Source organism: Hypomesus nipponensis, chromosome 10 (assembly GCF_054491055.1).
Source record: "Hypomesus nipponensis isolate SF chromosome 10, ASM5449105v1, whole genome shotgun sequence".
Lineage (NCBI taxonomy): Eukaryota > Metazoa > Chordata > Actinopteri > Osmeriformes > Osmeridae > Hypomesus > Hypomesus nipponensis.
In genome coordinates, this window is record NC_140370.1 from 8,492,136 (window position 1) to 8,515,490 (window position 23,355).

The window sequence follows — 23,355 nt, forward strand, 5'->3', positions numbered from 1 at the left end:
AAATGACCACAGGTTTACACTGACATTTCGATTCTCTGCTCAGTTCTGGAATATATAGCCAAAAACTAAATTGCATATGATATGCAGTATAAATACCTTGAAAATAAAGACAGCTTCAGCAGTGATTTAATCGAGTGAGAACGGGTCAACAATTGACTGTCTAATCTTTTTAAAATGTTGACTGTGACTGGAAAAACACATTCAAGTGACCCCCCCATGAATATGCAGAGGGAACGTGTATGAATCTATGTACAGTATATTGGTCTGTCTGAGAGAGGGAGAGACAAAGAGAGAGTAAGCAGAGTGGGAGAGGCAGTGTGTGTTCATTCTTATATTGAGCTTGCCTCACTCTTATAAGTGAGCTCACCACCTTGATTTAAAATAGTGAGATAGGGGGTTAGGCAGTGGCAGCTTAGAGCCCCACCCACTTGCTGTTCACAAATCAAAGGCTGTCATTAAAGCTTCCCCAAGTTGAAAAAGAGGGGGGGGGGGGGTGTAAGGGTGAAAGAGAGGGGGAAGAGAGAGAAGGAGAGAGAGGTGGGGGAGAGAGAGGTTGGGACAGAGTGAGGGAAAGGAAGAAAAGAGAGACAGGAAGCAATACGTCGAGGGCGAGACAGACCGTGAGGGAAAAGGAGAGAGAAAGGGGGGGAGGGAGACCAAGAGAGAATCGTGGAGAGACAGACAAAGACGGAGAGACAAGGATGATACCTTTGTCTGGACCATGGCCGCTCTCTGGTCCCTTAGGTGCTCCAAGGTGGCAGCAATATCGATCTCCTTCGCACCTGCAACACACACACACGTACAGACACACACAGTTGGATGGAGTTCAAAGACCAGGAAAGATCATCCGAGCCAGCATCTGTCATTCTGCTTTTATATACCCTCTCCCTTTGGAACGGCACGTTGTTGCATTCATCTGAGTCCACACACACACACACACACACACACGGATAACCACCGACACACGTGAGGTGCAGATTGTTTTGTTGTTGGGATGAAAAACAAGGGGATGAGAAGGAGGAGCAGATCCAAGGGAAAGAACACTGGACTTTGTGAAAGTGTCGAGTGTCTGATTCAGAACCTTGATAAAAGCTGTGTCATCTGCTCCCTTTCCCATCAGCCTTCTGGTCGGCTCCACCAACGTTCCCCCGTACACCACTTTAATCCTCGTATCGGAGGGGGGCCCTGTTTTAAACCTGCGTCATGTCAGGTGCCCCCCCCTCAGATGCCCCCCTCAGGTGACTTGATACTTGTCACTAGTAAATACCAGGCCACCTTTTGGCAGAGAGTGTACCAGTGCCTGCTCACCAGCATGGCACCATGCCCGTTTGTTCAGACATGGTGATGAAGTTGGCAGCGGGCTGTGCCCCCCTGCCGACGGAACACGCTGGTGATCACAAAGACCAAGGCTATCTGAATCTTGAACTAATTGGGGCTAGACTACACCATCGCCTGGACAGCTTTCCGTGTTCACCGTGAAAACCTCGCAAAGGGGAGGAGAAAGAAGAAAAATGATGTCTCAGAGAGAGAGAGAGAAAAAGAGGTGCAAAATTGCAAAAATAAAATAAAAGATGGAATTGGTTTTCTGTACTCTTTCCCACTCTTCACAGCACTGCAGGCTCCTCCTCCTCCCTGATTTGCACGAATCAAAAGTGCTAACTATCTGTTTAAAAAAAAAGCAGAAAATGAATGAGTAGAAAAGCTCATTCAAGTCCCATTCTATTATTCAAATCACCAGAAGTACAATAGACTCCGTTCCATCCAAGAAAGCCACACGGTTCTACTAGCCTTACTCTACTAAGGCCTTTATTTTGAAGGGACTTAACAACTCATGCTTTTGTGCGGGTTTATAATAAACCACACTTTAGATGGAAGAAGTATAAACGGGCTCATTTGAGTTCCCTTCTCGTAAGACTCCCTTCCTCAAGGAGAGAGAGAACCAAAGGAGAAGAAAAAAAAAAAGAAAGAAAGCCCTGGCCCTTGAGGAAGCCGTGAATAAGCAGAGCTGAGCTGTGCTTACCAGCTGGACACTAGGCCCCTCAAAGCACCCCTGCTCTTGTGCATAGGATTCTTAAGATAGAGAGAACATTACAGGAGAGAGGGAGAGAGATAGATAGAGAGAGAGACACAGAGAGAAGCTTTGGGAAGAAAAAAAAAAGAAGCAAATAAAAAGAAAGGAAAAAACCCTCGGCATAATTCTCAGTTGAATTTACAATTCATTCCTTGGGAAAAAAGGAAGGAGAGAAAAGGATTGGGGCGGTGGGGGTTGGGATGATTTTGTGTCCGAGGCTCCTGGAGGTGGCTTTGATCAGGCTGAAGGAACGCCGTAGCAGCAACCTGGGGCCTCCAGCTTCTCAGGGGCCAGACAAAGACTGTACCCCACTCCAACCCCCTGCAGCCCTCCCACCCCCACCCCCTGACAGGCCCAGCCCGGCCCAGACCCCTGCCCTGTTGGTAGGGAGGAGGGGGGGGTTCTGAGCCGGCCGCACAGTGTGACAGCCTGGGAAAAGCAGCTTCTCAGTGGGGGCAAGGATGGCCACTCTGCCCTTTCATCTTTGGTTAAGGCCAGGCAGGACAGGACTGCTGCATCGCTCAGGGAGACTGCGACAGACACATACCTTCCTGGTTGCGGTCACAAGTGAGTGTGTAGCCCAAATATAGTACAGGTGCACATACGCACAAACACAGATAAACCTGCACACCATACCGTCTCAAATCTACTGTATTTGTTACGGAACTATTTTCTGTCACATTCTTTTTCTCAGTCTCCCTCTTTATGTAACATTCCACAGAGGCCAGTCTCCCCTCTAATGCATTTCTAAACCCATGGCTGAAAAATTTGGTATGCATGTTGCCATGGCAGCATGTCCAACTGGACCAGTGTGAAGGGAGAAACAATAAAAATACTGTCCGCTCACCTTTAGCCATCTTGTTGAGAACCATGTCAATCAGAATGTATGTTCCACTTCTGCCTGCGCCATCGCTGTGATAGAGAAAGGTGGAGAGAGAGAGATGAATGGAGAAAGAGAGAAAAGGGGAGGAAGAGAGATGCAAGAGATTTAGAGAGAGAGAGAGTAAAAGAGAGGTAAATTATAAGTATTAAAGCCAAAAACATAAAGGCAAGCTTCCACGTCGACTTGGCCAACAACATTTTGAGGCAAGATTATTGTACATCTTAAAACTACTCTTTGTTGATTTAGTTTCAGTTCCAGAAAAACTGACATGTTGTAACAGGTGAATGCAATGAGCAAAATGTAATATGTCATGCATATGAGTCAACTAATGCTATTTCAAGGGGATAAACATGATCAAAGGGGCAAATTATGGAACAAAAACGTTATTTATGGTATAATTTTTGTAACAGGAAAAAATAGCAATCTGCAACATCCAATTTCAAGGAACAGCTGAAAACGAATTGAATACTAACATTTCTACATGTTTAATTTGAGATTCTTGTGACATGAGAAAATATTATTTTCTCATTCAGGTGCTTCCTTTTTTTTCAGATAAACGGTGTTGGCTCAGTGAAAATGACCTTCTGAGAGACCGTGGTACATAATACACACTGGTGTGGACACACCGTGGCATGCTTGTACATAATGGTCAGAGATGACTGAACACAAGCCCACTGTAGTTAACTGAGCACCTCGAATGTGACATTACCTAATAGGGTTGAAGAGGTCATGATGAAGGAAAGCCTGTGTCTATAGACCAATTATTTGTTTGTAAACATGCGGGATGCGCGCGCCATGTGGCTGCAGAAAACCGGGAAAGGATAGCATTTTAAATGGCAAAAGGACCACACGGACAATACAAATAGTTAGATTTAAAAAGACCAAAAAGGTTGAGGAGGACAGCCTTAAAGAGAGAAAGCGATTAACCATTGATCTGTCATCAGAATTTTGATTTGGGTCACGAAAGTCTGGAAATTTGAGTGAGAATGTCGCCCGGTACAGACCGCATAGTTGAGCGGCAACCATGTCTTCACGTCATGTCACAAAGTCCATAATTTTACAGTCAATTCTACATCTAAAAAGTTGAGCAGGGCAGCTTTCAAGAGATATGGGAATTCTGCTTTAGCCAGCTGGTCCGATTATTTTTCTGATTTGTTTAAACTGGAAATCTGAGGGACACTGCATCCCCATTACACTATTTTGACGTTAGCCTTAGTCAGACTCGCTCACTGGCAGTGTGCACAATGTTGTACTTCACTCCATTCTACACCAGAAACGTCAGGGAGGACTGCCTAATGTAGATACGAGTCTAATGAAGATAGACAGCATCTCGGATTTCTTTAACCGAGCCTGTTTCATTCGTCATTTGCCTGAGAAAGCGACCTCCGTTAGCCAGGCTAGTTTTGCTCGATCACTTTGTCAGGCTATTTAAGGGTATCGGGGTCAAGTGATTTTTGTGCATAAACAAGTGAAACATAAATGTATTTGGCCAAAGACCAAGAGCCTCAAAAAGTTAATATCAAGCCCTGCAATCCAGTGGCCAAAAATATATGATGACCTGATCGACACTCCAAGTGTAATAGACTGGGGAGAAGTTCTCTTTTGCAACCGACATGCGCAGTTTGAGCCTGCTTGACAGTTGTATGACGTAGGGTGATAATTGGTCTGTACTTGCCTGCAGTGGACTATAATAGGACAAGAGCGTCCCCGGTAGCATTTGTTGACCTTTCTGTAACAGAAGAGAAGATATGCATCATAAACAGTTCAACCCCACATGAACGTTTAATTAAAAACACAGAATGGCGTAGGATGTCATTTTCACACTCTACCTTCCAAAATTGAACTAAACATTACTTTTTACTTCATTCGTATATATTGTTTTTACAGTTTGGCATGTATTTAATAGCTTTAGGGCCAAAAGTCCATAAGGTGACATGGAGCCTCTGCAAAGTGAGAGAGTTAAGTTTTCCAACCTGATAATCAGACCACTTTTCACAATTAAATACCTAATATATGTGACCAGATAAGACTGGCTATGGGGATCAATAGGTTTGATCTAATGAAGGAAAGAATGTGTGTTCATTGCTATTCTGTTCTCCTTATATAATGAAACATGTTCACACCCCTCATCCAAGGGTGTTGCAGGTTTCAGGCTTTTAAGAGGCAGTTGTTGAAGAGATGAATTACAGAAGAAACAGTTTGCCAGTACATTCAACTGCCCAGGAATAATCCCTAGCTCATTGTCCCTAAACAGCAGAGAGGTACAGTAGATATGTATGGAATGTAATGTACGTGAACTCATCAAGATGGTGGTACACCAAAGAGCACGTTGGAGGAAGCACCACCTTGATCATATTGAAATTGTCCATGTTCATTTAATGAACTCAAACCTCAGAGGACCTTTTAGGCTGAAGTACGTGAGGTGCACTGGCTAGTGCAGCTTTCCTGGCATAGTGGAATCAAAGGATTCACTGATATTGTGAAAACCTTGGGAATCCAATGCACCAAAGTCAACTGCACCCCAAGTATTAAGCAAGAAATATTTGATTCAGGTCTGCAAACAAATGTTGAAACCCGTTTTTTTGCAGACAGATCTGACCACAGAAGCCATCAGCAAGGTTACCATTGGAACAAGAGGAGGAGGATGACCATTGGGTGTAGGGGTGGTCAGGGGTTTGGGGAGAGGGGTCGGTGTGGGAGCTAATTCAAAGGACAGGAAAGAGGCGCACCAGAAGTTGAAGGGTCAGACAGACAGAGAGAGAGAGAGAGAGAGAGAGAGAGAGAGAGAGAGAGAGAGGAGGTGGGTTTGATCAGAGGAAGTCAAGCAAATCATCAGCAAGCGAAAGGCAAGAGGTCATTATAGGTCATTGGACACAGAGTAAAGAAAGACGGAGATGGCCAGAGAGGGAGGGAGGAGAACTGAGGCAGGAGAGGAGAGGAGGGGTCCACGAGGCCCCTCTTTTTGGTTGCAGAATCGCAGTTTCCAATGATCACTTTTGTGACTATGCAACTGGGCTCATATTACTAGCTGCAACATCACAAAAATGACAGTGGCAACCGCTAGTTAGCTTGGCAAAAACAAACAAGAGGGAAAAAAGCCCAATCAAAAAACAATAAAAAAACTGGGTCGTTTCACAAAGTAAAGAGTGCCGTTGTGCTTGATCAGAAGGGAGTGAGTTGTGTTAAACACATGCCAACATACAGCAGGAGTGAAATCAGCTTGCAGATTACGGACTCAAACCCCCAAATCGAATGAGACAGGTAACCCACCAATGCAGTACAATAAAGATAAGATTCGAAGAAACATAGTAATACTGCTGTACTTCCTTCATAATTTTCTCACCCTGTAAACAGATTCAACGTCTTATCTCCTCAAGAAAAGCTCATAGATTGGTAAGTGATAACTGGCTACAGGGTTTAGACCATAGCCTAACTCTAGTCCACCAAGAAAATAGCCAACATCTAGCAAGGTATTAACATACACCGCAAACACAGCAACACCAGGTTCCATCAAAGACGTACAGGGAGTAAATCTATGTTAAACCTGAGGGAGCAGCAAAGCCGATATTAAGACATCACACCAGCCAAGCTATATGTCTTATCACGAAACGGATACATTGAGAAGAGAAGGAGGAAGGGGTGGGTGAAGGGAAAATAAAAAAACTGGTAAGATGGAATCAATTGCAATTGAAGTCGATTTGTTTTATCCAGATTTACAATTCTATTCATCCGAGAGTGGCAAAGACATTATTTGGAGATTTATTTTTGGGCTTACCTGCGGAAGTCCAAGAGTGTCCGGTTGGATTCGGGAACATTCTGGTTGAGCCAGGTTAGGAAGTGGAACTGTGTGACAGTGCGTGTCTCATTGGTCTGCATGTTCTTCAGGTAGAAACTTCGCACCAGGAAGTCATCACACCAGATGTGCTCTGACACCAGGTTGACCTAGTGTCACAAAACACACACACAAACACAGAGAGATGCTAGCATTGAATGCAGCCGGAAATACACACCTGGCATATTCATTTAAAAATAGAATGAATAAATAAAATGCACCATATTGAATAGTAATGTCGTAGAAAAGAAAAAGAAAAACAGCAGGATGCTAGAGGGGGTTCCGTACCTCGTAGATGTGGTAGAGGTTGGAGCCCTCATCAGGCCAGTAGTGATAACACTGCTTCACCCCGCTCTCTGTCAGAGGAGTCAGCATCACGATGACCACACATCCATTCTCCCACACCATCTGCACACAACCACAACACAACCGCCATTTCGTCCCCGGTTTTGGTGTTGAAATACCATGGGAGAGAGATACTGACTGACTCAATCCCACATTGCTATTCAGTCGCACATTCTCTTGAACTTCACAATCATGTTTTTGATCTACTTTCCCAAAAATGCAAGAGAAGAACGTTTGTCTAAGCTGTGAGTCACTCAAATACAGAGTCTGTCAAAAGGAGTACTGATTGACTCAAAACTATAATTATGATGGTTTCTCTCTTTTTTATTTTCAAACCTGGCTCCCCAAATGGTGACATTTATCTTGCTGACGGCCATATCTGCTTTTGCCTATGTCTTGTGGGCTCAGGAGAGCCATTGTGCTTGTGTAGAGTGAGAGCTAGCAATAACGGACCTGATAAAACAATACTGTTCTGGTCATTAGCTCATCCAGACGTTGACTCCGGAGGCCGTCATCCACAGAACCCACAGCAATGGTCCAAAAAGTATTTCTACGATTTATGGATTTGATAAAGTGCAACGTTCTAGCTATCGAACTCTCTATCTTGTCTACATTTTTACCGTCACCATGGTACAATATGCAATACGTTAACACCACATGGGGAAAAAATAAAACGATTTAGGGAGACACAGGACCACCTCGCTAAGACAGTGCTGATTAGAAGGCTTCCAATGAGGGTAACATTCAGACCGTATTATGCTGGCAAGAATGGATGCTACAGAAGCCTGTGGTTCAGCCTGAATATGAAGGCATCCAGACCTGGCCAGCCCTCAGCCTACTTAATGACTGAGACAGGGGAAGGAGAGGAGGGGCAAGAAGAGAGAGAGAGAGGGAAGGAGAGAGTACAGCCTCATGCTGTGTTGTGAGACCTATTGAATTGGACTATAAGTCTATGGAATGGGCAGGAGGGGAATAGATTGTTGTGTGTGTGTGTGTGTGTGACAGAATGAGAGAGGGAGTGTGTTCACAACCTTCAGGGATTAGCCCGAAAAAAAGAAGGGGAAGGGGGGTCCGCTGAGAGGCCCAAACTCATACCCCAGTGGCTCCCATGCTGGGACAGGCATTTCAGTCCAGTCCATGGCACAATTCAAGAGCTCTTTCTCAACAATTCCCTCCCTCTTCCAAGCCCCTCCATTATCATAGTAGTGGGACCAAATTCTTATGGTCGATTTCCCTAAAGATTCTAATCTAATTCAAAAGGATCTCTCCCTGGTCTGAAGACAAGACTGGCCCACTCGGTTTGCGTACAATAAGCAGACATTTTTGCTCAGCATTTGGGGTTAGATTGTGTGCTAGGGTTACATACTGTGGCACTGGTGAGAATTCTAACACTAGCTCGAGAATGCAGTTGTCGTCTGTGACTTACGATGGTAATAACACTGCAGTTCCTTTTTGTTTGAGACTGGGGAAATTATTGATTTAATGAATAAGAGAAGGAGGGTGTGTGTGTCTTCCTGTCTGTGTGTGGCGTGTCTGTCAGTGTGTTTGAGAGTTTGGTGTGTATAAAGTGTAGTATGAGCGTGTCTGTGTGTGTGTGTGTGGACTACCTGCCAGAAGTCAGCGACCGTGGAGGGAAGAGGGCCTTGAGTGGCGATGTAGGCCGGGTTTCTCGGGTCATGGTCCATCTGAGAAAAAGAGGGATGAGGGACAGGGGAAATTAGAGGAGGAGAGGAGAAGAGGAGAGAGAGAGAAACAGAGAGAAAGTAGATCAGTACCATCAGTAGATGTTGCAGTATTATTCTTTCAAATTGGGACATACAAATTCACATATATTTCTAAATAAATAACTGTAAAACAACACCACTGATGAAGTCATTACTGATTGAGGAAGGAAGCTACATCAATCAGCGCGGGCGGTTTTAGCATATGTTAATTTGCCCATCCAAACTGCCATACTGGCAGTGAGGCAAGCACCATTGAGAGTGATGCCAAACCAGGAGGTCCCACTCAGAAATTACTTGGCGGCCATTGAAGCGTTCAAGGTTTCCTTTGGGTTAATGCAGTGTGCAAAATCATTCAAAGTGGTTAACCAAATGTTTGTGGAAGCCAGCGCTCCATTGAGTTCCAAAATGTTGATTCAAATGTTTCTCTTCTTCTGTGGTGCTTAAAAACAACAAGGAGCTCAAACGTCTCCTGCTGGTGGAAGCCAAAGTTGACAAGAAAAGTGGGTGTGAAACGTGAGGCGACTGAGAGAATAGGTGAGTGACACTCATACCTATTACCATGCAAATAGTATGGAAAATCGAATAATTGGATAGGCCAATTTAGCTAGAAGCAATTATGGAGGGAGACAGATAATTCAGAAACACACACCCGCACACAAAATTGTCTTAAATGGTCTCCTGTTCGTTCATAATTCAGATTAGTCAAATCTTTTAAATTGACTCGAGGTTAGCAAAAAATATTACACTTTTAACTGAAATGTATAATGTTAGGCAAAGAAAGGACCAGTTCTTATTAGGGGGCTTGCAGTTTCAATTAGACAGTACAACCATGAATACACAGTAGTGTTTGGGAAAGGATGGGGGGGACAGACTTTTTCCCTTTAATTAAGATGCTATTGATTATGAAGGCTTACAACAAGTCAAAAAGCATTGCTTTGGCCTATGCGAGAATAACCCCCCAAAAAACTGTTAATGTCCCTCCTCTGATGCAATCTCCCAGGAGACGTTAAGCTTCTAAAGCAGACCGATGTAGACCCAATATGGAGGGAGGGAGAGAGGGAACTGTGTGAGGTTCATTTAGTTGGGAGACAGAACAAGGGAGAGAGCAAGAGTGGAGAGGTAAGGGCTGCCAGATGAAGAAGGGACGAGGGAGGGGGAAAAAGAGACAGGGAGAGGGAGAGAGGGGGAGAAACACGAAGGGAGGAGAAATAGACAGATAAAGTAGCTGTCCCTCATCTTTGCGCATGCCTTGGTCCCCCCCTTCTTTGTCTTTCTCCCTCCCTCCCTCCCTCCCTCCCTCCCTCCCTCCCTCCCTCCCTCCCTCCCTCCCTCCCTCCCTCCCTCCCTCCCTCCCTCCCTCCCTCCCTCCCTCCCTCCCTCCCTCCCTCCCTCCCTCCCTCCCTCCCTCCCTCCCTCCCTCCCTCCCTCCCTCCCTCCCTCCCTCCCTCCCTCCTTCTCCATCTCTCGGGAGACACAATGTTTCCTGACACGTCCAAGTGCCTCCTGTCTTACAAACTGAGATGCGGTGCTAATGACATTCTTGAGTGTGTCTGTGTTTTTGTGGCAGCCGGCGTGGTCATCAAGAGAGCAGGTCTGCCGGTGCCATTGATGGGGGTTCTCCGTGAAAACAGTCTCTCACTCCCACCCTTTCACACTAACAAACCTACACCCGCACACCTTCCCAGTCCCTTTATTACCACCCCTCCCTCCATCCCCCCTCCCTCCCGCCCCCGACCTCACAATTTTAGAAAAGGGAAAATAAAAGATTACCCCACCCCCACCATCCCCATCCCGCTGCCCAATCAGCAGTGACACAACAGAAGTAATTATGCTCGGTTTTGTTCGGGCTCAGTCAGGGTCCAGCGTGGCGGTAATTACCGACCCCTTTCTTAAAACACCCACCACTACCACCCCCCCCAACCAACCCCCCCCACTCCACCCCTGCACCCCCAACCCGTTGACCGTGCCCGGTGGGCTGCAGCAGCACCGAGCTGCACTCTCCTGTCTGTCACCTCGGCAGGGGGGGCTTCCCACTCTGTCATACGCTTTTGTCTCTACTCTAGTCTGACTCGCCAGGGATCCTCGAACGCAGTGGCCGGTGCTGTTTTTGTCCACAGATGCTAGCGGTGGTGGTGACTCACATTTGTTTGGTTTCCCTTCCAGACGAAGGTGTTTGAAAAGGTATTGAAAGTGGACATGGGGAACCAGAATCCATGAGGAGTTTTTGTCGTGGGTGGGGGGGGTGGGGTGGTGAGGTTGGTTGGTTGTGAGAAATTGAACGCAACAGCCAGTGGTCAAGAGTTTCCTGTGTTCTATTGGAAGATGTTTTTTTTATAGAGTATGTACAGAATATTGGATCCAAATCTTATTTTAGTATCCATTTAATAGCAGACACTTCAATAAAAACCTCAGCAAAACTATTAACTCTCATAGGAATGAGGAGTACCAGAATTCATGACGGCAAAGACTCCCATTATTGGATCCTCAAAATGGAATCTTCCCTCGAGAAAAGGAAGAGAAGGAGAGGATCTCTCAATAAGACGCCTCAGTGTGAGATTGTGGAAGAGCCCCATCGGAGGGTGTCACATTCGATAGTTGAGACTACCTTTAGACATAAGATGTTCTCTATGCAGAGCGAACATTTCAAAGACATAAATGGCTGTTTGCACAGATTAAGCATAGTCTGAAACAAAGATAAATGTTTCTCAATGTTTTATTATGTCCAGAAAACCACCCCAGAGTTTTGACGATAACGTGTCAGAATTTCTTAGAAATATCTCCACAACCATGCAGATGCTGTATGGATGAATGCACATGGAATCAGCAGGATTCCAACCTATTAACAAGATTGCCAATGATTTTCCAAAATGTCTTTATTTTCAGCTCTCAGGGGCTGCTACAATGCAATTTCTCTAATACCGTGTATTTTAGTTGAACAAAAAACTTTCCACACTTTCCAGACAAACAGTCTCCCGAGTGCAAGCATATCATTTGTTCTCTTTTTTCTTTCATTCTTTAATTTGAGTGTAGGCGTAGCGGTATTGCAGCATTTATATTGCCAACAAATGTATGTCTGTAAATATACACCAACCAATTGTCCCCATCATGTTTGTCAGTCGTGATGTTGTGTAGGAAAAGGTCTTTCTGTCACTCACATCCTGCCATTTTTTGTACCATGGACGGAATCTGAAATGCATGGCTACCTCTGAATCTGGTAATCTGCCCAATGTTAAAATGAAGACCGATACATTTAGTAACTGAATTTGCACTATTCATTCTGGCTCTCCAACATGTACCTGGAGGCAGAAATGAAAGAAACAAACAAAATGTGTTGCTCTGCTTAATGGTAAACATAGGAGTCGCATTAGCATCATTCAAGGTCATGGCTAATGATATCCAGGAATTCACTGATCCATTGTGCTTCTCAAAAGATGGAAAGAATTGAGTGGAGCGTGCGTGCCCTTCCTCACACCTTTCCCCAGTGAATGTTTGCCTGATATTTTCTATGAAACTGATATTGATATTCATAGCGTTACACATGGCACCTAAGCATACGTTTTTTTACCAAAGTGAAGCAACCGTAGTGTCACAGTGTATTATTGCACAGCGCTGTTTTGCTTTAGTTTCTTTGGGACTGCTTGTACCATATATATTTAGCTCAATTTAGTATGTGGTGAAGGTACTTACAATTGGGCTGGCATTGATGTAATCAGAATTGCCTTGGCTGTTTTCTAGCTTCAAGGTTATTCTTGAGTGATCATCTGAAATATAAACGTAAAGGATTTAATGACTTTCCTTCCTCGTTAAGGACTTTACTTCCTCTGCTTTGAATCAATACACAACCTAGGGTAGTACTAACATTCTAAAAATACTTATAAAATAACATCTGTCAAATCAGTAAACAGGACCACGTTGGCCGACAGAAAAAACAACTAAGAACCGTCTGATAGTACCCATCCCAAGGGACCTCAGGACCATCTGAGACAGACATAGAGAGGAGAGGGGGGAGCTTACAGGCCACCACGGTGTTGGAGCGGTTCTTCTTGGCATTGCCGTCCTTCAGGCCGGTGGTGGAGGCGTTGGGCTCAGCCTGATATGCACACAGCGCCTCCCACTCCTTCTCCAGGCGGTCCTTGCTCTTCAGGTGGGACTCCATGTACGACTGAGGGAGAGAAGGGGTGAGAAGGAGTTAGACTCAGAGCCTGGGATGAGGAAGAGAGTGGGTTATAGATAGGATGAGATAGGAGTTAGTGCATTTAGTATTTATCCAGTCTTATTGATGGTGCTGTGTCTCTCTGCATGTGTCTTTAGTAAGGATACATTGTCAATTCAGAACCCAACTCCCTTCTCTGGATTGCTTCCCAGTTGATCTTTCTCAGTGGTCTGTGGTCATAGCCAGAGTTAGGAATAGCAGTCCGTAAATGACAAGCAATTTAACCAAGGCCATTACCTTCCATACTGTATTCATAATTAAGTAAGGAGCCAAGACTTTGATGAACTGCCGGTAATGAGCTTGTCAAACGTAAATGTAGAACCTCGCAATGTTTTTAGCACCAAGGCTAACAGGTTAGGTATAACTTGACTCAAATGATGGAAGACAGTGGTTTAAGCAGGTGCTGGTTTGGTGCCCTTGGTAAGATGCACATCACAGACAAACATGAAGTGTTCTAAAACTGAAGAGAGAGGGGGGGTGTCACAAAAGCTTCATTGCACAAAAAAAAGGGAGTACTTAAAATGGCTCCTCATTAAATATGATTAATACCATAGGCTACAAATGTGGAGGACATAATCTGGATTCATATGAAGTACCCTTAAAGGCTTAATGGACTTCCACTATAATAAGAGGTCTTTGTTAAAAAAGGAATCCATCTTAGTACTGACACAGTATTGGCTACTGTGTGGCTCCTTCTTGCTACTGATGCTGGAAATGACACACACACACACACAGACAGACAGACAGACAGAAAGGTAGGCACATACACGTCCTACATTTAACAACACTTAATCCCGGCCAACGCCCAGACACAGCCCCCAATATCAAAATATGATTACATTATGACCCGACACACAGAACACACTCTCCAACCTGCTCCTCTAACGCTGTGTTACACCAGAACAGAATATGGCCACAAACTGTTGGTAATGTAGACCCTTATCACATCTGTGGGACGTTAACCCAATACGTTACCCACCTTTACAGACAGACAGACAGACACACACTACACTAACACCCCCGTGCCACACTAACACACAAGCGGAGTACAACCACACCCCCACCCCCACCCTGTCCCCTCTCTAGCATCCAAACAGAGAGGAGGAGAGACGAGGGAGACACTCTCTCCTTCTGAGCTAATGCCAGAGTAATGGGGTTTTGTAGCTGTGTAAAGGGATTATTGCAATCCAATCAGGAGGTGCTGAGATCACCATGTGTCGGGCAAACACTGGCTAATCCCCTTAGTGCAGGGCTTACAGCTGCCAAAGGTGCTCAATAAAATCAGAACTGGGAGAGAGAAGAAGAGCAACGTGAGTGGCCAGTGTGGCTCTGACGTGGTCTGTAGGTGGGCCCCTGTCATGGAGTAGTGGGCCTCAGTGAGAGCCACTGGGGGAGGGGGACGGAAGTGTGGGCGACATCTTGGTTCTCCAATAGAAGTGGATGAAAGGCAGGCTGTACAGTACGTTTTCCCAAGCCCGCATTGAATAAGTTGGGTACTGTTCCGCTTATACGACCGCAGAGATACTAAGACCACGCAAGGAAGGGTGACATGGGTTACGGCTGTACAAGTTGGACAAGGCTTCCAAAACCAGGGGATGCACTGTTCCTCAACATTCCAAATTACTCGCACACACACAAACACACACACACACACACACACACACACACACACACACACACACACACACACACACACACACAAGCACCATGCTAGCACCCTTGCCAAGCTCATCTCTATGGAGTCTGCACAGAGTATAATCTATAACACTTACTTGCCCAGCAACAAAAGACAAGATAATGTGCTTTATATATAGAGTCAAGTTAATCCTCTTAAGACACAGGCGAGTTTATGCACAGAGTCAGATTCTCTACATGTCGCTTGGGACAAAGTAATACATTAACAGAAGATAAGATGGTGGAAGCCATTTCTCTCCCCAAATTAAAATCAGTGGGGGATCATGATGCTGGGATTCCAGGTTTTAACACCAGGCAATTAATTTTCTGTGGGGGACAAAGTAAAAAACCTGCTCAGCAATCATGTTGTTCTTTGACGCCCCGCAATATTACCCATGGAACAATGGACGGATGGCTCTTCTGGGAGCAATAAAGGAAATATCTGGCTTTCAGCTCAGGGACCGTGATAATGGATGGTATATTTCAACTGCCTTCTCTATTAGCCTGGGTCAACCTCTCTCGGTGATACAGTATGGTGAGACACGACTCAGGGCTTCGTTTTATTCACTTCATTCTGTTTGCCTTGTGGTGGTCTCCAATGGACTTAAGATGACCCCTTATGTTTTACAAGGTGCTCCATTGATCACTATGACCGTATTACAAGTCTCAAGACTTTGGTGAATAAGAGAATTGTGGCTTGACCGGCTTTTTACCCAGTCGGAGTGAGAAATCGTAGCCAACATCATATTTCTACGGGGCTTTCGCGAGACATCTGGAGCTGTCCGAGGTGCTGAAGCCCACCGAACCTGCATTGCTCATGTTGAGCTCAAGCAAAATGAATGGGGAGCCCAAAGGAAACATATCTGTCTGTGATATTCTCCAAAGCTCCATGGAAGAGTAGAAAAGCGCTCTTGAAACGTTCAGATAGATCACATTGAATGGATATGTCACTCTAACCATGCATGAGGAATCCTTTCAGGGCTCCTTTGCACAACTTCTATTTGGAATGTTCAATTCCACCTAAATATCACTCTGTAGTCCTGGAGATATGAAGCTCTTTGTGCCTTTTTGAACTCATGGCTACGCGGTTACATCAGGCATGAAGCGCCATCACGCATGTACGCCCCGTGTGAGATGATAGCGATCTGAAAAGCTTGATCGCAATTCCAATAGGACTCAGCACCCGGCATGAGGGTTTTCATGAGAGCAGAGGAGCAGACATAGACATGTGGGTGTGATGACAGGGAGAGGAAGACAGCATAAGAGATGCGAGAGAGAGAATGACGCAAGTGTAGGCGTGAGAAGGAGGACAGAGACAGACGGCGGGAAAAGCACAAAAGAGAGAACAGGACAAGGCAAAATGACACACCCCTCTCCACCCCCCCCCCCTCCCCCGACGTCAGGGATCCCTGCCGAGACGCCGCCCTCCTCACCAGTATCATGTGACCCGTGGAGATGTCCATGTTGGAGTGGGCGGGCTCCTCGCACCAGGAGGAGGTGCTGCTGCGGGCCGAGGGGCTGACGGCCGGCCCCCCGTCGCTGAACTGGGACGACACGCTGTTGATGCGAGACTGGAGGGCCTGGAACGGCTCGGGCCGCTCCGCCGGCGGTTTGACCGCCATCCGCTGGCGACACAGCTCCTAGGAGACAGAGATGGAGAGCGACATGAGACGGCTTCAAAGCTGCCGCCAAGGAAACAGGCGTGGTCGTGTCATATGGTTACATTCTCAGGTCACCCTTGTCCCATAGGGGATTGATAGTGTTGACTAGGATCGGGGATGAAGATACTCGTCGATGCTGATTCAGGGTCAGCCTGCTTTGACACTGGTGTTTCCTGTTGTTTGGTCAGTATTTAACTAGCTGTTAATCGAGCAACTCATTTCTATTTCATCCCTGCTGTGCTATTATAATATGTACCTCCTCCAACACTCCTAATATTGCCGACCAACGTGGTTGGGCCGCATTTTATAAAGCGTATCTACAGACATACTGTTTGAAGTTTGAATATTATACTGTACGTGCACAACATTTACAATGCCTGGATTTAGACGTAACTCTACCCTACAATTTTCTGTCACAAATGGAGTACAAACACAAAACAGCATTAATATCATGTTAGGCTTGAGAAAAAAGCCTAACAGACAGAATAATCCTAGCAGGCTGGGTAGCAGCATAGGTAGACAGAATGATTACAGTGTATATGTACACTTTGATTATAGTTTGCAAACCTCTCAAGGTCAGTACAGTAATTGTGGTCCTTGAGCACCTATATCCATTCCAAGTTGTGAAGTTTAATACTTTTAGACTAGGAAATGCATTTAAAGCTCATTTAGTTGCAATGGTAACTTGTTATGACTCTGTATTGCTAATTGATGTTCAACTGCGGCAGATGGTTAATATACTTGGTTCTCTCCAATATTCTAGTAGAGCATCATCATTTAGAATGGGCTTGGATAGGTAGGCTACACGGTATAATGATCAATACCCATTGTGAAATAGATGAATTACAAGTAATTAAGTAATAGAATCCCTGATAAGTATCCACACATGCTTTGATCACAGGAGAAAAGATAATAATGATGCATGCTTGGTGTAAGTGAGAACAGATGTCATCTTGCTGTCCCTTCTTCAGCCGGTCTTACCTCACCATTCATCCTCATTCTGCCAGAGACATTGATCTATGGTCAGCTCCAATGAGTCATAACCACGGCAATTAGTCCTCTACCTATACCTCCCTCACCAGCATCCATCCTCTTCTGCACACACGCACACACACACACACACACACACACACACACACACACACACAGACACACACACACACGCACACACAGACACACACACACACACACGCACACACAGACACACACACACACACACACACACACGCACACACACACAAACACACAGTGGGGATCCATGATCCATGCTGCTCAAGTACTGCCATGCCAAGTACAGACATGGCTGTCTGTCAGGCTTCACTCTAGCATAAAGCCTCAATTTAAGTTGCTATCCTGGAATCCCACTTCTACTGACTGAAAGTAGTATTCACAGTATTACCACGCTAGTTAACACCTACCCCAGCAACCGTTCAGGGTGAATTTAGCAGCTACAGCAATCAGTTGGTGCCTCATTAAAACAGGCTAAGAGGCTAACAATATTTCTCCCCCTGAGAGAATCAATTAAGTTACAAAACAAGCCAAATAGGAGGGAGAGAATGTTAAGAACATTTCGACCCAAAGTGTGTGTTAAATAACTTATATTTACAGCTATGGTCAAGCACCACCCTGGGCCTAGAAGAAATGAGGAGATATGTATCTTCATTTATGGCTTATAGATTTTTATCTTCTATACACACTTAATCATCCACTGGTCTTGGTCCTTTATCTTAGTTTATGGTTGTGGTTCTTAGTTGTGTGCGGCACACCTGCTACTACAATATAATGTGGAATGGGAGAATATGCCCCAGATACAAATTATTATGTCTGAGTAAAAAAAAAGAAACATCAGACAATTATAACAAAAGATAAGTACCTTCCATTTTCTTTGAATGTTTAGTTTAATTAGCTTTAGATTTGGGATGTGGCATTTGACATAAAACGCTGAAAAAATTATAATTGTGCAAACCAAAATAAATCAAGAAAAAAATCTTGGAATCGACTAAGACGTCTATTACTCCGTTACAAAGGAAAGCAGGTTTTAAATTGCTTCTTTTTTCTATCAAACACTTTCGGAAAACACAGAGGAAAACAACAGTCACAGAACGACCAAAGCTATGCTGAACAGCATGTCTGCGCACAGTGTCGCAATCTGTATACCAGAGTGTGTGTGTGTGTGTACCCTCCGAGTCAAGTTCAGAGTCTGTCTATGTGGCTGTCTGCACCATACATCACCCTGGGCGGTGGGCGTGCCCATCTGGAGAGGGCACCGTGGAGCGAGCGTGCCACCCGCACCACCTAGAATAGAGAGCTAATGGGCCGGGTGGCAGGGGTGGCAGGGCAAAGCTGCACGGGGGCCACTCTGTTGGCACGCCCCTCCAGAATCTCAGGGGGGGGGCCTCTCTCCATGGTGTGCCCCTCCGTGCTAAAACAAACAAACAAACAAAGGCACTCCTGACTCAACATGGTGGATGGACAAAGAGAGGGAGGGAGGGTGTGAGAGGGGATGGAGAGAAAGAAAAAAGAGAGAGGGGAAAAGAAAGAAAGTGTGGGGGTTGAGGGGAAGTCAGAGCTGAGAGGGAGGACTCGAGAGATGGAGAAGTAGAGAAGGGAAAAATTAGGAAAAACTTGACGGTACAGTCGGGGCGTTGAGAGAGGGAGGAAGGGAGGAGAACGCGTTTGAGAGGAGGCAACTAACCCATATGGAGTGAGAAGAGAGAGGGAGGAGTAAAGCATCAAGAGAGAGAGAGAGTGAAGTACAGAAGTAGAGAGAGACGTGAGCCCTTGTTCGGCTGCCGCAGAATGGCAGTCCCCAGTCTATGATGACATTCCCATTCCAGGTGGGACGAGCTGACAGAGATGCACATCCCCCCACACCCTCCTCAGACTGAGCCAAACGGAAGGCACTCCACCTGTCAATCAAACTCAACTGTTTCTGTCAACCCATCCAACGTCATACTTGCACAGTGACTGCATAATGGCTGACAACCTGAAGCATTGTAAGGTAAAAAAGGATTTGGCAATGGAAAATTGTTACAGCAATGAAGCGACGGGCCCGTGTGCGCGTGTGTGCATTTGAGGGAGTGCGTGCAACGCTGCCTCAGACAAAAGCGCCAAGGGCAAGAATCATTAACATGCAGAGCCTGTGCGTATGTGAATATCTAAGTGTGTGTGCGTGTGTGTGTGTTGAAATAGCAGTAGTAGGGCTGTCAAACTGCCCGCTGCTCCCTGCATGCTTTAATTGCATGTAGCTTTCGAGAGTCCCTTGTGCAAGAGTGGTACACACACACTCTTAGCTTGACTAACACACGCACACACACACACACACACACACACACACGTTCAGCTCAGCCGTGGGAATCCCTCTCTACACAGCATCACTGACAAAGAAACAAGGCTTATGTCGCTAAGATGTGTACAGCACATCGGGGTCTTTGTGAAAGAACATTAACCACACGATAGTTCTGTTTGTTTTTTTCAAATGAAAGGCACTATGATTGTTTCTATTAAGTCATGAAATTACCCATAGTAAAATGTTTTTTCTTTGTATATAGGTTATTTGTTAGACATTAGTAGTTTAAACATAGATTTTAAAATACATTTAATGCAAAGGCTAAAATCAAAGGTATACTGACAACAAAGAATTCAAGAGAATAGAACTTAGTGTATACAGGTGTTTGATATAATCAAGGAGATACTTGATTAGACTTTACACTACTGTGTGTTCCCTGACATACACATTTATTTCAGCAACAAATAAAATGTCAGTACTTAACAGCACAGTTCTCAGTACTCATTATATAATCAATGCTCAAAGGACCATTCTCATTTCAAAGCACAAGGGTCAGGCAAGGAAAATGTTAATCTAATTCTTGCTTATAAAAATAGATAATATTGGATTCTGTTAATTAAATTTCACACCTATAATTTCTGGCTGAAGGATAATTACACCACGCAGGATCACAGAATATAAAGGACTTATGTTGTCACAGCAATGTCACAGCAATGTAGTTTTATACGGTTTAACTTATCTTATGCCTATATTTTTTAACACATAATAATAATGAAAACAACTGAAAATTCTAGTGGCATTGAAAAACATCTTAATACAAGCAACTCTGGTTAATCTGATTGGCCAAGGCCAAGGTAGTGATTCTTATAGGGATCATGCTCTGTACTTATACTATTCATGACTCGAGTATTGCAGGCTCCTTCTTTAAATAAGTGATGACTAAAACCATCATGCTTAATATTGGTAAATGTAGGTATTGATGCCATGTTGTCATCTCAAAATTATAAAATGTATATACCGTAGTTAACATTTTATCTCAAAGAAGAGTAAAAATGGTCCAGAGCATTTTTCCATAAAATCAAGAGTGACCTGGAGTGGAACCCTCTGAAAAGAAGGTTCCGGGCAGACAGAACCACTGAGTAAAAGGACAAAAATACTGGCTGCATTAAACCCTCCTACCTGATAGGTGGCGGTAGCATCGCTGCCAGTGTCAGAGCCCAGGTTGGTGAGCTTCTCTTTGAGCTTGTGGTGGGAGCGGTGGCGGAGACAGTATATCACAGAAGAGGCCAGGAGAACTACCACAATGCACAGGATGGACACCACAGTCAGGATAAGGAACTTGGTGGACTCTGCCTGACTGTACTTGGTTGGGATCTGGTTCAGTTTGGATTTCTGGGGAGACAGAGGAATGCTGTTTAGTTGACATATTTACAGTAAATCCTGAACGCTACCTGTTGTGTCAAAAAGGATTCTTACTAAGCAAACATTTCAAATTGTATCACAATTTCACCTACATTTGCGTCACACTTTCGTTGATATAGCCAATACCAGTATACACAAAAAGTAAAGCATGCATTATTCATGGTGTCAGAATACATGACTATCCTATTAACAAACATTTTGGGATCTATGTTTAATTTACGCACAGAATAAAACAACATGAAAAAACTGCAATGGAAACATTTAGGATAAAATCTGAAATTGCGTCGACCAACTATTAAAAACACCTCATAGGGAACAAGATTAAATTAAAGACAGCAGAGTGATTAAAGCACATTTAGTTATATTAACTCATTCAAGTAGATATGAATGGCCCTATTGTAATCTTACAGGACCAAGTGGCATGTAAGTTATTCATGAAGAACCCAGTTGTACATGGAGTTCATTTAAGAGAACGACCAAGAGCTTAGGATGATAGGCCTGTCGCATTTTACCTGACCACCATGAATCAACAATAACCCCATAATTCCCCCTCATTAGGCCGACCATAATGTGCCTAGCAACAATGCCTCGCAGGCAAAGAATGAAAAGGAGGGAGGTGCAAATTGCAATCCAAACGACAGAGCCTGCGATTCTCTTTCACCAAAATTATCAAAAGAAATCAATAGAGCATTGGAAAAAAGACTGAATTGCCTTGATTCTCCACAGCTTTTGACAAGATCGGGATAATTAATCTACACTTTCACTCTTTTCCTTTTCCAGTGCCCAACCCTCCGTTCCTCTCCAACAATTATGACTGTGAGGCTATGCATTTCCTTAAGTTTCAAAATCATTTGATGTTGTGTCATTGCCCACTCCTTTGCGCACAACCTCTTCACTCTGTTTCGTAATGCGAAATCCACTTTAAAGACAATATGTAAGACGATATCTGACCACTTGCATACAAGTGATGAATGATTAAGGTTTGAGAACATTTAAGAACAGAGGAGCAAACGATGCTTGTCTGGAGGGAGAAAAAAAACACCAAAAACCCTGTCAGTGTTTGAGGTGAGACGAGCTGGACAAGTTTGATGAGGTCATGGAAATGCGGCCTTGGATGAGGTTGGGAGAGTGTGAGTATGTGAGAGCGAGAGAGAGAGAGAACGGGAGAGACAGAGGAAGAGAGAGAGAGCGGTTAGAGCTTAGGCCTTCCCGTCTGTCTGTCAGACGTATAGTACAGTAAGCTCTTGGGAGGTGGTTAAGGGTGGTCCATCCCACACACAGAATTGTACTGGGATGCTTGTAACCCCCTTAACACACACACACACACACACAAATACAACAGTGCAAAGATGCAATCCACCCCTGATTTCATTCATAGCTGCAAGCTGTATTCAGCACCTAAACACAGCGACACAGAAAGCTCCACAAAAGAAGACAACAGTTTCCCAAAGCTTTGTGAGGTCCAGTTTGCTCGAGGTTGTCTAAGCTGTGTACTGTAAAGACCTCCCTGCATGGTAATGTGATGTCCTCAGAGGAGGCTCAAAGTACGACTCAGCACAAAGACCCAAAACGGAGCTTCTTATTATTTAAGAGGGTGCAGTCTAACACTTTAAATGGTGGCCATAATGAAGGGTTTTTGTAAAGGTTTACAAAATGCGTACCCTTAGTTACACATACTTTACCTTTAATATGAATCACTGTTTAAAGCTAAACTTTGTTATAAACAACGTAAAGAAGTTTTATGAATGGTTTACAAGAACATTAGTGATGTCTAGGTTTAGGTGAGTGACATGGCTCAGTGTTGCCATCTAAGGTTTCTAACTTCGAGGAAGTAATACAATTTTTTATTTATAAAACTGATTAGAAAGATGCACCTACTGTGTGGGTCTGACGTGGTTATTAATAATGCAATTCTGATGATACCACATGCTGATACCACATGCTGGTTCTAATCATTTTTTTCTAAACATATATATTTCCATGGATCAAATAACAAAATTATTCATTTCTCCATCCATGCTTTTGTTTTGTTGAATTTCATTGAGAAGGATTGCATCTTGCTTGGATAGTAATGAACCATTATTCAAGCTCCTAACAATAAGTATTCGTTCATCCCTCATAGGGCAGATGCTGAGGGTTCGTACAGTCCTCAACCCTCTTTATCATGGCTGCCTAGCATGTCTGTCTATTGATTTAAACAAATGTAGCCTGACCCCACCCGCTTAATCAAGTTTGGTTGCA

The 23,355-nt window shown here is 44.4% G+C and overlaps 1 protein-coding gene across 1 annotated transcript in view; it reads right to left on the minus strand.

The window, feature by feature from the left end:
* The window catches only part of slco5a1b (solute carrier organic anion transporter family member 5A1b), a 90,690-nt gene that overhangs the window by 1,931 nt on the left and 65,404 nt on the right, over positions 1 to 23,355 (minus strand). The window contains exons 13-22 of the mRNA XM_084706662.1: positions 20,872 to 21,084; positions 16,176 to 16,382; positions 12,870 to 13,017; positions 12,543 to 12,616; positions 8,739 to 8,816; positions 7,075 to 7,194; positions 6,730 to 6,896; positions 4,630 to 4,683; positions 2,919 to 2,983; positions 709 to 782 (exon numbers count right to left, since the gene is read on the minus strand). Coding sequence (XP_084562788.1) covers positions 709 to 782; positions 2,919 to 2,983; positions 4,630 to 4,683; positions 6,730 to 6,896; positions 7,075 to 7,194; positions 8,739 to 8,816; positions 12,543 to 12,616; positions 12,870 to 13,017; positions 16,176 to 16,382; positions 20,872 to 21,084 — 1,200 coding nt within the window. The remainder of the gene's footprint in view (positions 1 to 708; positions 783 to 2,918; positions 2,984 to 4,629; positions 4,684 to 6,729; positions 6,897 to 7,074; positions 7,195 to 8,738; positions 8,817 to 12,542; positions 12,617 to 12,869; positions 13,018 to 16,175; positions 16,383 to 20,871; positions 21,085 to 23,355) is intronic.